The 14,434-nt window shown below is 41.8% G+C and overlaps 1 protein-coding gene across 3 annotated transcripts in view; it reads left to right on the top strand.

The window, feature by feature from the left end:
* The window catches only part of LOC135093237 (ADAM 17-like protease), a 219,524-nt gene that overhangs the window by 175,875 nt on the left and 29,215 nt on the right, over positions 1-14,434 (top strand). For all 3 annotated transcript variants that reach the window (XM_063992245.1, XM_063992244.1, XM_063992246.1), the window contains one exon: positions 8,492-8,607. In XM_063992245.1, coding sequence (XP_063848315.1) covers positions 8,492-8,607 — 116 coding nt within the window. The remainder of the gene's footprint in view (positions 1-8,491; positions 8,608-14,434) is intronic.

Genomic DNA, 14,434 nt, shown 5'->3' with positions numbered 1-14,434 from the left:
AAGGTTTTGACACTTTCTGTTAATGAAGGAGTTTTTGGCTAGTTGAAAAACAGACTTGGCATGGTTCTGGGCAGAAATATAAAGTGCATGAGATTCTGGTGATGGAAGGCTTAAGTACCTTTTGTGGGCCACCTCTCTATCATGTATAGCAGGAGAATAAGCTGTGTTAAACCAAGGTTTGGAAAGTTTAGGTCGAGAAAAAGGGGAATGTACGCCTCCATGCCAGACACTATCACCTCTGTTATGCACTCAGCACACAAAGACGGGTTTCTGACATGGAAGCAGTAATCATTCCAAGGAAAATCAGCAAAATACATCCTCAGGTCCCTCCAACTAGCAGAGGCAAAACGCCAGGAGCACCTTCGCTTAGGGGGATCATGAGGAGGGATTGGAGCGATAGGACAAGATAAAGATATGAGATTGTGATCGGAGGAGCCCAGCGGAGAAGAGAGGGTGACAGCATAAGCAGGAGGATTAGAGGTCAGGAAAAGGTCAAGAATGTTGGGTGTATCTCCAAGATGGTCAGGAATATGAGTGAGGTGGTGCACCAGTTGCTCTAGGTCGTGGAGGATAGTAAAATTGAAGGGAGAGGAAAGCCAAAGCTGGTGGTGAACATTGAAGTCTTCAAGAATGGAGATCTCTGCAAAAAGGGAAGAGGGTCAGAATGTGCTTCACTTTGGAAGGTAAGTAGTCAAAGAATTTCTTATAGTCAGAGGAGTTAGGTGAGAGGTATACAGCACAGATAAATTTAGTTTGACAGTGACTCTGTAGTCATAGCCAGATGGTGGAAAACTTGGAAGATTCAAGAGCGTGGGCACAAGAGCAGGTTAAGTCATTGCGCACATAAATGCAACATCCAGATTTGGATAAAAAATGAGGACAGAGAAAATGGGAGGAAACAGAAAAGGGGCTACTGTCAGTTGCCTCAGACACCTGAGTTTCAGTGAGGAAAAGAAGACGAGGTTTAGAAGAGGAGAGGTGGTGTTCTACAGATTGAAAATTAGATCTTAGACTGTGAATGTTGCAGAAGTTAATGAAGAAAAAGTTGAGGAGGGGTGTCAAGACACTTAGGATCGTCGACAGAAAGGCAGTCTGACCTGGGGACATTTATGGTCTCCTCCCCAGATGGGGACTCCGAGGCTAGTGTAGGAGTCGCCATGATAATTTTGAAATTTTTGAGTGAAGAGTGTGTGTGTTATTAGGTGCTTATAGTTTTGTATGGAGGAAGAGAGTTGTCTTTAGAGGGCAGACTGTGACTGCCCCCTTGTGTTGTGAGACACAAAGGTCAGTGAGGTCACAGCTGGGTCTAATGATAAGTTCACAGCACCCCCCTGAACAGTGCTTTAGACCTCACTGGGAGTAATTATCGTTTTGGCAGGTGTCTACTGCCTCCTCCTATTAAGGAGACAAAGGTGTCAGAGGTTGATTTCTTTCTAGGGAATGATCTGGCAGCTGGGAGAGTTTGGGTGCAGCCCCCATCCACAAATGCCGAGCTGGATGTGGAGACTGCTGAGAGTGCTACTTCTGTTTGTTATGTTACTCGCTCTAAAGCAAGGCAAGCACCCCAGCGTTGGGTGCCTATGGGTTCTCTGACTCCTGGGGTTGACTGCAACAAGGCAGGGACACCACAAGAAGAGTGCAGTTTTTATGTTGATGCCACAGTTGGGACAGAGTGCCCAGAGGCCTGTCCTGCTGCCAACTCTGACAAGTCAGAGTTGGATTTGTCTTTGAGTCAGTGTGCTGGGATTGACTGTAAAAGCCCAGAGCCACCGCAGAAGGCACCTGACTTTGTAGAGTGTTGCTGAGAGTGAGATTGGAATGTTGAGTTTGGGTTGTTTGTTTGATGGCTTGCTTCTTGGAGGTGACGCTCAGGTGAAGTTGTCACCTGGAGTTGAGGCTGTGGGTGCCGGTGCTCAGTCTGCTCAGTGGTGCAACACCCTACTCGTATTCCTGAATGTCTTGGAGATATGCCCAACATTCTTGACCTTTTCCTGACCTCTAATCCTTCTGCTTATGCTGTCACCCTCTCTTCTCCGTTGGGCTCCTCCAACCACAGTCTCATGTCTGTAACTTGTCCTATCACTCCAATCTCTCCTCAGGATCCCCTTAAGCGAAGGTGCCTCTGGCATTTTGCCTCTGCTAGCTGGTGGGACCTGAGGAGGTATTTTGCTAACTTACTTTGGAATGATTACTGCTCCCATGTCAGAGACCCGTCTTTGTGTGCTGAGCGCATAACAGAGGTGATAGTGTCTGGCATGGAGGTGTACACTCATCACTCTTTTTCTCAACTAAACCTTCCAAACCTTGGTTTAACACAGCTTGTTCTCGTGCTGTACCTGATAGAGAGGTGGCCCACAAAAGGTACTTAAGCCTTCCATCACCAGAATCTTATGCACTTTATATTTCTGCCCAGAACCATGCCAAGTCTGTTCTCCAACTAGCCAAAAACTCTTTCATTAACAGAGTGCCAAAATCTTTCAAGATATAACTCCCCTCATGACTTCTCGCATCCAGCCAAAGATATCTCCAATAACTTTGCTTCTACTTCATTCCCTCCCCTATTTCAACCAGATGGCACCACTGCTATTATATCTATTTCTAAAGCTGAACTCTTCCCTCAAACCTTTGCTAAAAACTCTACCTTGGACAATTCTGGGCTTGTTTCTCCCTCTCTTCCACCCTCTGATTACTTCATGCTACCTACTAAAATTCTTCGTAATGATGTTTTCCATGCCCTCACTGGCCTAAACCCTTGGAAGGCTTATGGACCTGATGGGGTCCCTCCTATTGTTCTCCGAAACTGTGCCTTTGTGCTTGCACCTTGCCTAGTCAAACTCTTTCAGCTCTGTCTGTCAACATCTACCTTTCCTTCTTGCTGGAAGTTTGCCTACATTCAGCCTGTTCCTAAAAAGGGTGACCTTTCTAATCCCTCAAACTACCGTCCTATTGCTTTAATTTCCTGGCTATCTAAAGTTTTTTAATCTATCCTCAACAGTAAGATTCTGAAACATCTATCACTTCACAACCTTCTATCTGATTGCCAGTATGGCTTCCATCAAGGGCTGTTCTACTGGTGATCTGGCTTTCCTTACTGAGTCTTGGTAATCCTCTTTTAGAGATTTTGAACTTTTGCTGTTGTCTTGGACATATCAAAAGCTCTTGATAGAGTCTGGCACAAAGCTTTGATTTCCAAACTACTCTCCTATGGCTTCTATCCTTCTCTCTGTAACTTCATCTCAAGTTTCCTTTTTTGACCATTCTATTTCTCCTGTCGTAGAAGGTCAGTGTTCTTCTCCCAAATTTATCAACATTGGTGTTCCTCATGGTTCTGTCCTGTCACCCACTCTTTTCTTATTAATTATTAATGATCTTCTAAACCAAACATCTTGTCCTATCCACTCCTACGCTGATGATACCACCATGCACTTATCCACATCTTTTCATAGACGTCCAACCCTTCAGGAGGTAAACATTTCACACAGGTAAGCCACAGAACACTTGACTTCTGATCTTTCTAAAATATCTGATTGGGGCAGAGCAAACTTGGTATTGTTCAATGCCTCAAAAACTCAATTCCTCCATCTATCAACTCGACACAACCTTCCAGACAACTATCCCCTCTTCTTCAATGACACTCAACTGTCCCTCTCTTCTACACTGAACATCCTCGGTCTGTCCTTTACTTATAATCTGAACTGGAAACTTCACACATCATCTCTAGCTAAAACAGCTTCTATGAAGTTAGGTGTTCTGAGATGTCTCTGCCAGTTTTTCTCACCCCCCCCAGCTGCTAACTCTGTACAAAGGCCTTATCTGTCCATGTATGGAGTATGCTTCACATGTCTGGGGGGGTTCCACTCATACTGCTCTTCTAGACAGGGTGGAATCAAAAGCTTTTCGTCTCATCAACTCCTTTCCTCTAACTGACTGTCTTCAGCCTCTCTCTCACCGCCGCAATGTTGCATATCTAGTTGTCTTCTACCGCTATTTTTATGCTAACTGCTCTTCTGATCTTGCTAACTGCATGCCTCCCCTCCTCCCGTGGGCTCGCTGCACAAGACTTTCTTCTTTCTCTCACCCCTATTCTGTCCACCTCTCTAACGCAAGCCAGCCAGGCGAAGATGAACCCCAAGGGATTTTATCAGGCATACAGGACGAAGAATAAGGATACTGTAGGTCCATTAAAGGCAGCAGATGGGGAGCTGGTTAGTTCTGGGGAGGAGATTAGTAAACTTCTGAATGATTATTTTTTAACTGTCTTCACCCAGGAAAACATGCAGGATATGCCAGATAGTGAACAGGTGTTTAGAGCAGATGAGAATGAGAAGCTGACAGATATTTCCATAACTAGGGAGATAGTGGAACAGGAGATAGATAGGCTAAAAAAATTCAAGTCACCAGGACCTGATGAAATATATCCCAGAGTACTTAAGGAATGTAAAGAGATTATTAGTGAGCCGTTAGTTTCTGTCTTTAGGAAATCACTGGAGTCGGGTGAGGTACCAGTAATGTGGAGGCAGGCTAATGTAGTACCCATCTTTAAGAAAGGAGATAAAACTTTAGTGTCTAATTATAGACCTGTCAGCTTAACTTCAGTTGTAGGTAAAATGTTAGAGTCAATAATAGCGAGGAACATTAGGGAACATTTAGACAAACATAACTTGATAAATCAGTCACAGCATGGCTTCACGAAGGGGAAGTCTTGCCTGACAAACTTGTTAAGTTTTTATAGTAAGGTGTACGAGGCAGTAGATAACATAACCTGTAGACAAACAGGTAGACAAACATAACTTGATAAATCAGTCACAGCATGGCTTCACGAAGGGGAAGTCTTGCCTGACAAACTTGTTAAGTTTTTACAGTAAGGTGTACGAGGCAGTAGATAATTAGATAATGGTGATAGTTATGATATCTTATATCTGGACTTTAGTAAGGCATTTGACAAGGTACCCCATCAAAGGCTCCTGAGAAAGATTAGGGCACACGGGATAGATGGGAAGGTGTTAGGCTGATAGGGTCATGGCTTGGTAACAGGCGACAGAGAGTGGTAATAAACGGCTCGAAATCTGAGTGGGGTCATGTAATTAGTGGGGTGCCACAGGGATCAGTATTAGGGCCATTGTTATTTCTAATGTATATCAATGACTTGGATAGTGGAATTAGTAGTGATGTTAGTAAATTTGCGGATGACACAGATAGGTAAATTAATTAGGTCAGAATCGGATGCCATCACCTTGCAGGCAGACTTAGATAGAATGAATGAATGGACGGATAGATGGCAAATGCAATTTAATATCAATAAATGCAAAGTGTTTAGCATAGGTAGAGGAAACCCACACAATAGGTACCCATTAGACAACCAAACTCTGGTAGGTACAGGGTACGAGAAAGATTTAGGAGTTATAGTTAGCTCTGAACTCCGTCTAGGGAAACAATGCATAGAAGCCAGAAACAAGGCAAATAGGGTACTAGGATTCATTTTTAGGAGTGTTAAAAGTAGAAGGCCGGAAAGTTATACTTGGCGCTGGTCAGACCTCATCTAGACTACGCGGTGCAGTTCTGGTCCCCACATTACAGGAAAGATATAGGTCTATTAGAATCAGTACAGAGGAGAATGACTAAAAGGATACAGGGGATGAGGAGTATTCCTTACGAGGCGAGGTTGAAGCTGTTAAATTTACATTCTTTAGAGAGATGTAGGTTAAGAGGGGACCTGATAGAAGTCTTTAAGTGGTATAAGGGTTATAACAAGGGGGATGTAAGCAAAATTCTTAGGATCAGCAACCAGGGTAGAACAAGAAATAACGGGTTCAAGCTTGAAAAATTTAGGTTTAGGAAGGAGATAGGAAAAAATTGGTTCTCAAATAGAGTGGTAGATGAGTGGAATGGACTCAGTAATCATGTAGTTAGTGCTAGGACACTAGAGAGCTTTAAGAGAAGATTAGACAAGTTTATGGATGGGGATAGCAGATGGAAATAGGTAGGTGTGTTTCATACAGGGAATGCCACGTGTAAGCCTGGTCGCTTCTTGCAGCTTCCCTTATTTCTTATGTACTTATGTAATTAACCAGTATTGTCAATCATTCATCCCTTTCTCTAGTAAACTCTGGAACTCCCTGCCTGCTTCTGTATTTTCACCTTCCTATGACTTGAATTCCTTCAAGAGGGAGGTTTCAAGAGACTTATTCATCAATTGTTGACCACTGCTTTGACCCTTTTATGGGACCGGCATTTCAGTGGGCATATTTTTTTATTGGATTTTTGTTGCCCTTGGCCAGTGTCCTTCCTACATAAAAAAAAAATACCTTTACATCTCAATTATCTTGTAGGTCAATGAAGGAGAAATGCTTGATATGTAAAAAACTTGAGTTTTGAGATATGAGCCATTTTCTCCTGATAAGTGTGTGTTGGGTTTTCTGGTAAAATTTTACATGCATTGGGATGATAATTATATAACCAAAAGGAAACCATCATTTATCATCACATTCAGGGCTAATTGGCACCTGGTCCCCTCCTGTATGACAGGATATTACTCACTTGCAGGTGAGTTTATCTGAGGTCGCCACCTTCCTTTTTGTTGCCAGGATTATTAGAAGCTGCTTGGCTGGTAGTCTTCACTTCCTCCTCTTGAATGGGGATTCTTTTCAGTCCTCTTCTGTACAGTTGTTCTTCTGTGCTCTTGAATGCCTAACCCAGTGAGAGTGTTTTGAGAGGCACCAAACCCAAGATGAGTTAGCAAACTTGGATTCAAGTACCTGAAGTTGTGTTCTAATATGGTGACAGTGGCAGCAAACTTGACTCTTTTGGTCCCAATATACTTAGTTTTGCTGCATTTAGCCCATAGCTTAGAATGCTATTGTAGTGATGGTGAAACAGAGGCAGCCTGTGGTGGCAACTTGTTACCACAATGCAACTTCTCTTGCTTATTTTTCTTTTCCCTGATCTTTTTTTGCCACATCTATCCATGCACGCTTTGCTTTATTATAATGAGGCATCCTTCCAAATACAAAAGAAACTGAAGCAGCCTTGGATAGCAGAACACGGACATATTCTGATGTCTCACTGGACTGACTGCAGTGGCTGGCCTCCTCAGTCCCTCATGGCTCATCAGTGATGTTGCCAACTGAAGCTCTACATATATTAAAAAAAAAAAAAAAAAAAACATTAAAAAGAAGAAAAATAAAATTGCTTCAAAATGATGAGTTTCTAAGCCAGATGACCAAGCATGTGGCAAGCACATGGTGTGTGGGGCATTTAAAGCCCTTTAATAATGGTAAACAAAGGTGATTTAAAAATATAAGGAATAATGGTATCAACTTGTGATTTTCACAGAAAATGCCAAACATGTTAAGGGTGACGATGTTAATAATTCAGTTTTAACCTCTGGGTCGAAAAATATAATTTTTTAGGCGTCCCCTCCCCATAAAATATATTAAAAGAAAATACGTAGTATACCATAGATGAGTAAAAAAAGAATCGCATATGTTGTCATCTTCAGTCAAGTTGTAGTATTTTCACAGGTGTGTACCAAATAAATTTTTTTTTCTTTTTATACATAAGGATGTGTCTAAAAGTAAGTTTGAGTTTAAAAGTGTTTAAGAGTGTAGTAAAGGTTAATAAGCAAGGAGGTGGTGTGCTCTGTGCTCTGATGACATCATAACAAAAATGGTTGCCCAACCATACTTACATTGGTGTTATACTCGCAGATGACTGCAATACTGTCTGCATACATGCAGACACTAGCTTGCACTACACATGCATGCACTAGTAAATGAAATACTGAATCTTGAATATATGAAAAGACTGAAAATAAAGGAAATAGGATGGGTAATGAATGATGTTAGTAATGGATCTTCATCAAAAACCTCTTCACTGAGGACACCAAGTGCTCCTTAATACAAATCACTGAGTGGTTAAGCATCAGCCATATGTTTACTGCTTCAGAGTTGCTCACAACTGTTCAGTTGGGTGACTCAGGCAGCCCTGCTTCTACTTCGTGGATTTTCACCTATCTCGGGGTGTTTTGGAATGTAACACCTGTGATTGTTGAGGGATTACTGTTGTATATATATATATATATATATATATATATATATATATATATATATATATATATATATATATATATATATATATATATATATATATATATATATACGAGTATATTCAGAGAGAGAGAGACAGGGAGGGGAGGGACATATATATATATATATATATATATATATATATATATATATATATATATATATATATATATATATATATATATATATATATATATATATTCAGAGAGAGAGAGAGAGAGACAGGGGGGGGCGGGGAGATGGGGTTTTAAGTTGTAAGCCAAGACTTATGTTACGGCCAAGTACTCAATGGAGCTCTAGGAAATAAGTGTTAGAGTGTAATAGACTAGACTGACTGAGCAAGCCACACTGTCATTATTGTTATTGTTCAATAGCAGCAAAATCACTAATTGAAGTTTTATTTTCAGTTGATGATGCTTGTAAGAGATGCTGCAGAAAGACTCTCAATGACACTTGCTTCCCTGTCAAGCCTGTTGATATTCTGCCAGATGGCACACCCTGCATCCAGGGCTTCTGTAATAAGGTGAGATGATCAACATTTGTATGATGTGAATTGTATAAATGGTACTATTAAATGAATAGTATAGAAAACCAAAACTTCACTTGATCAAGCTGAGATGCTGAAAAGCATTTTAGAGCCTATATAATCCTTGTCATCATTAAAAAATCATAGTAAGGATAAAAGGAGCATATTTATGAAGTGATCTCAAGTTTTAACCATTAAATTAGCCATAGCAGAAGAGCCACATTTTGATCATAATTCAGAAAAAAAAATTACAATAAACTGTACCAGTCAAATCCCTGTGGGACAGTGAGGGTTGCTTTCTTTTGCTATCACCAATTATGATTGATGTTCTTATTGTCAACAACAGTCACAAGTAAGAAGTAATCCATCCATAAGAGATGCACATAGTGAACTGGGTGATGCATAACAGCAAAAAATCATCAGAAGATACTTAATTTCTCCCTTTATACTTTTCATTTTACCATCTGAATATTTATATATGTGCTGATTTTTCTCTTATGGCATTTATGTGCCTATTTTCAGCTTTAACTCCAATTTATGAATTGTTAGAGTAGATTGAGAAAGGCAATGACTTATAACTCCTACTGACTTCTGAGAACACCCTATAGTCTTTTCCAAATGAGTATGTGTTAACTACTCACCATTGGTTGCATTTTCTCCAGCTTTTATTACATGTTACAAGTTGTCAAGTAAATGCCTATCCTCACATAACAGCAAGAGAATATAGAGAATAAAACTCCTATTTGCTCAGGCATTTGTTTGTCAGAACAGTGTAGCACCGACTACACAATGACCTTGAATTATACAGATATCATGCTCTCAAGAAACCTCTGACCATCCACAGGCACATATGTAGAAGTTGTATGTAGAGTTGCATTTGCCAATAAATATCTCTGGTGGGATACCATAAAATGACAGCAAGTGCTGTGGAGCAATGAGGTGATCTTTTTAGTGTCCTCTAATCCTGGCAAATGTGTACCAGCAATCAAGGAGTGATCTATTTGATATAAAGTATACTAATCTGCCTGTTCAGCCAGCTCTCAAGACACCAGTTCTTCAGTTTTTCTTAGTTAACTAATTGTCCTCCATTTTCTCCACATGCCCACATAATCTTAATATGCACTGATCTGTCCATTCAGCCAACTTTTTCAAAATACTAATTCTTCTTAAGGGGCGCAACTGGACGAGTTTACCTTAAAAATGAGTTTTCTGTATTTCTCCATATCTCTTAGATTCAGGCAAGATGTTTCTAGGGAAAAATTTAAATGCCATCAATGCATTAATTTAAAGGGCTTGACGAGCATTTAAAGGGCACTTGGTGACCGCGCTGGCCTTTTAAATATTCTCTTTTACTAGTGTTGATGTTCTAGGTTTCATGAAAGCTAGAAATATGGGGTTTTCACAGTTTTATTTTTGAGGCCTTTTATGCCTGGCAGCCTAAAGATGGGCAGCGGGTGGATGGATTGGCTGTCAAGGTCACACAGTCAGGTTGAACGTCGACTGCCTCAGTGGTGCCTTGCCGCCAAACACGTGCGGCGTGTCAGTTTTGCCTTCGTTGCTTTGTTGAATTTCTGAGCACAATGCCTAAAAGCAAGATAGGAAAGATGAGGTAACAACGTGGTATAGCAGCTCTACAGCTGCAGCTTGCCAGAACAGCAGATGGAGCGGAACATTAAACATCATCCCCTGCAACCACCACCACCACCAGAATCCCCGCCACGACATCAGCTGCGGCAACCCATCAACACCCACCACTACCTCATCCATGTACACCTCCATCTCCAGGTGTGATATCATAGACAAATGTACTGCTGAATAGTACACAGCTGCGAAGTCTCTTCAGCAACATGATCTGTGGCAAATTCATGAAGAATGTCGAGGTTGTTGTCAGTAACAAGGGGATGAACTCGTAATGCTCTGTTATTTGTTTATGTGAGACTCCCAGGACTGCAGCACCGCCAACCATGTCGTCTTTTACTACCTGTCTGCCAATGATGTCATACAGCATAGTCTCTGTCCTCCTGGAGAAGAGTCTTGGTGCTTCGTGCAGAAGGCAGAGGCTCTGGGGAAGGAGCCAGAGCCTCACATCACCAAGAAGCTCTACCTGTCCATCATCCCTGGCGAGCAGCTGGAGCAGTGTCCACACTGGACAGGTGAAGGACGGACTTGATCCACCGAGAAATTGTATCTTTAGAGGCATTTTTATGTGGTTTAATGAAATTGATGAGCAATTTGCTTTCATCTTCAGCATTACCTCTTATATGCTCAATCCTACTGATCTACGTTTTCAAAGTTTCCATTACACACAAATTTTTATCCTCTTCATAAGCTTTCACCTTGATAAACTGAATATTGAAGTTTGGTCTGCACTGTTTAATATTACCTGCTAACCACATACATATAAAATCCTTGCCTATGATGATATCCTTCAAAAGTAACAAATGTAGAGTTTGCACTCTGGCTGCTTGTGTAAGTGCCAGCAACATTACTAATTTCAAAGTTAAATCTTTCAGGGAAAGAGAGTGTAAAGGGCTCATGCTCCTTAATTTTTCTAAAACTGGCTTGACATCCCAAGTTTCAATATACCTGGGTTTAGTTGGGCGTAAATTCAATACTCCCTTTAACAACCTGATGACCAGTGGATGGTCACCTGCCCTGCGGCCATCCACCACTATCCCTAGTGAGGAGAAAGCTGCCCTTGCAGTGTTGATGCACTCATACCCGACACCTCTGTGAAAAGTTTCAGATAAGAAATTGATGATTTGTTCTACATTGGGACTAAAGGGATCAACTTCCCATTGACTTCAAAATTGTGTCCATCTTTTAATATGTGGTCTGTATTGTTTTTCTGTTCCTGGTTTCCAGGATGCCATGATAAGGTCTGTACCTGCTTCAGAAATTCCTCGCTTTCGCATTCTTTCCCTGACAGCAAACAGACCATCAATCTCGTGTGTTTCATGATGGGGTGTTCCTCTGAGGACAGGGGCAGCCGTAACACATTCTTCTTCCTTGTTATGAGGCGAGGTTCCCTGATGAGCATGCTGACTAACATTCCCATCCAAGGCTGGGATGTCCATAGTGGCACGACCATCCATCCTTTTGCCTTTTCTGCCTGAACCTTCTGCAGACACCTGGCAATCAAGGAAAGTAAATCAACTCAAACTGTGCCCAGTTTATGGAAAATGCATCAAAGTGTTCAGCTTCAGGGTCTGGTTTCCATGAACAAAACCGTTTCACCTGTTTGTTTAGCCTGGATGATGTGAATAAGTCGATACTTGGGAGTCCGAAAATTTTGCAAATCTCCCCAAAAATGTTTTCATCCAGTTTCCACTCATGTTTGTCATTAAATTTGCGAGATGCCGTGTCGGCCAAGACGTTTGCTTTACCCGGTATATGAGAACATATAATCCATGCTTTGTGCTCTACACACCATTCCCATATGTCAATGCAGATATCATTACAGATCTCCAATTTTATGCCACCCATTTCATTAACATAGCTCACTGCTGTGGTATTGTCACAAAATATTTTAATGTTCTTCCCCTGAATTTGCTGTTCAAATGATTTCAAGGAAAGAAGGATGGCTTTGAGTTCCAGTGCATTAATATGTAACTCTTTTTCTGCTGGCAACCACCTGCCATTTGTCGTTTGGTGGTTAAGGAAGCAGCCCCAACCTAAGCTTGAAGCATCAGTGTACAGCTCAATGTCAGTACCTGTCCTGAAAATTTTCCTGTTTTCACCTGCCACATGCTGAACCCACCAATGCAAATCTTTTTTCATTTCATCTGTGATTTCCATCCACTTCTCAAAGTTGCCTCTTTCTTTAGCTAAAGCTGCAATGTTTGCCCCTTTCCAACTTTCTGTAATGTAACTTACCCATTTCAACTGCTGGGATGGCAGCTACCAAAGTGCCAATTACTCTAGCAGCTTCCCTGATTTTGTCTTTCTTTTTGTTCAGTAATTGTCGACAACTATTCACAAGGCTAAGGATTCTGTGCTCCGGTAGTGCAACTGTCATGGTCTCTGAGTTGATGATATTACCCAAATATTCAATTCTTTTGGTGGGTTGTAACACAGACTTTTCTACATTGATGCAGAAACCCATTCTGCTTAAGACCTGCATTGTGCTTTGAGTGCATTTCTTGCAACCTAACCATGAACGGCTGCACATGAGTGTCATCAATAAAGCTGGTGATAGTGTATCCCTTCTCTCTCAACGTAGCAAAGATGGGTTTCATTAGTTTAGTAAAGAGCCGTGGGCCCTCAGAAATACCATTGGGAAGGCATGTGAACTAGTAAATTTTCCCCTGCCATTTAAAACAAAGATATTTTTGTTGCTCATCTGCTATCTTTACAGAGTAGTAAGCATGCCGTAAATCAACTGAGGCCATGTAGTCATTATGATTGATGAGCCTAATTGCCTGCTCAAAGTTTTCCATCTTAAAATGCTTATATGGAATATGCTTGTTTAGCCTCTCTAAATTAAGGACCATTCTATATTCACCATTCTTTTTCTTCCTCAGAAAAATAGGGGATAGAATCTGCTCATGCTGTCTATGAGTTTCTGTGATTACTTTAAGCTCGAGCAGTTTGTTAGTTTCCGGAGATAAAATTCTTTGCTCTTCAATGGAAAACACATATTCCATTTCATCATGAAATAAATGTTCAGTGTTGGCTACATCAATATCAAGATGACAGTTTGCAATAATATCTAAAATAAATGGATCACACGTGATCTTATGCCATTCATGCACAAACTTATGCAGCCTACCTGCTTCAAATTTGTGGCTTACCTGAGTTATTGCCGGGGATTGTTTCCCCGGCCCCGGGCATTTTTTGGCTCAGTGTCCTGCCTGGAGAAGGACTGCCTTGTGAGGCCACCCCTGCGGGGCCCGTAAGGGTGGAATCGGGACGAGAAGCCCCTGTAAGGCATTCTCCCAGAGAAGCCTCTTGGTCTTGTTCCACCAAACCTGCCAGCTGCCGATTTCCATGTTGGGAAAGGTTTCTTCGGCGCAATCTTGTTCCTGAGCTTTTCAGGCTCCTCAATCTGTCTTGCTGACTGCAAGACATTGTCACCAAATAGATACCACATCATGGGTACCTTATCTGAGCACAAGTGATTGTATTTGGGATTAATTTCCCGCTTGATGATGAATCACCTGGCCAAGTTATTATGGTAGTTGGCGTTCCCAAGTAATGCAAGAGCTCCATTTAGCATACCCACTTCCTGGGCAACCCCTGTGTGACCCTTATCTTGTGCAATTTAGTCTAGAGTAGTGAGCGACTTTATGACGATAGTGGCAGCCATCAGAATGTTATTGCTCACCTCTCTCATACGAGAATCAGTCTTTTTCGCCTCAACCTTGAGAGCATCAAATATCTGAGCTTTGCAGACGACAGGGGTTAATGCAGGGCAGTTGCCGGGCCTTTTGGTAGCCTCGTCCTCCACAATCTGCTTGTATTCTTCTTCACGCATGCCGTGGTCAAATAAGTAATTCACCATATCAGCCACAGGCATCTCCATATCTACTGAAATGTTGTCCAAAGGCCCGTATGTTTTAGCACTGTGCATGAGTACGCTGCCAATACTTGGCTCATCATGAATTTCACCATCTTCATCATCATCATTGCCATCATCAAAACCAGAAAGACCGGCTGTGGAGTCCGTGAGTCCCGACTGTACAGAGAGGGGACGTGCTACCACCAGTTTGTGGCGTTGTGAGGCTGTGTTGTTGATGTTATGGGCGCCACCCTGCCGCGCCTCCCCCCCTCCTGGGGGGTCCCCGGCATCCAACATGCCTTGCTGCCTATCATAGGCAGACTT

This window comes from Scylla paramamosain, chromosome 42, assembly GCF_035594125.1.
Source record: "Scylla paramamosain isolate STU-SP2022 chromosome 42, ASM3559412v1, whole genome shotgun sequence".
NCBI classification, from domain to species: Eukaryota; Metazoa; Arthropoda; class Malacostraca; order Decapoda; family Portunidae; genus Scylla; species Scylla paramamosain.
Note: the sequence above shows the minus strand (reverse complement) of the source record. Positions and strands in the feature narration are given on the sequence as shown.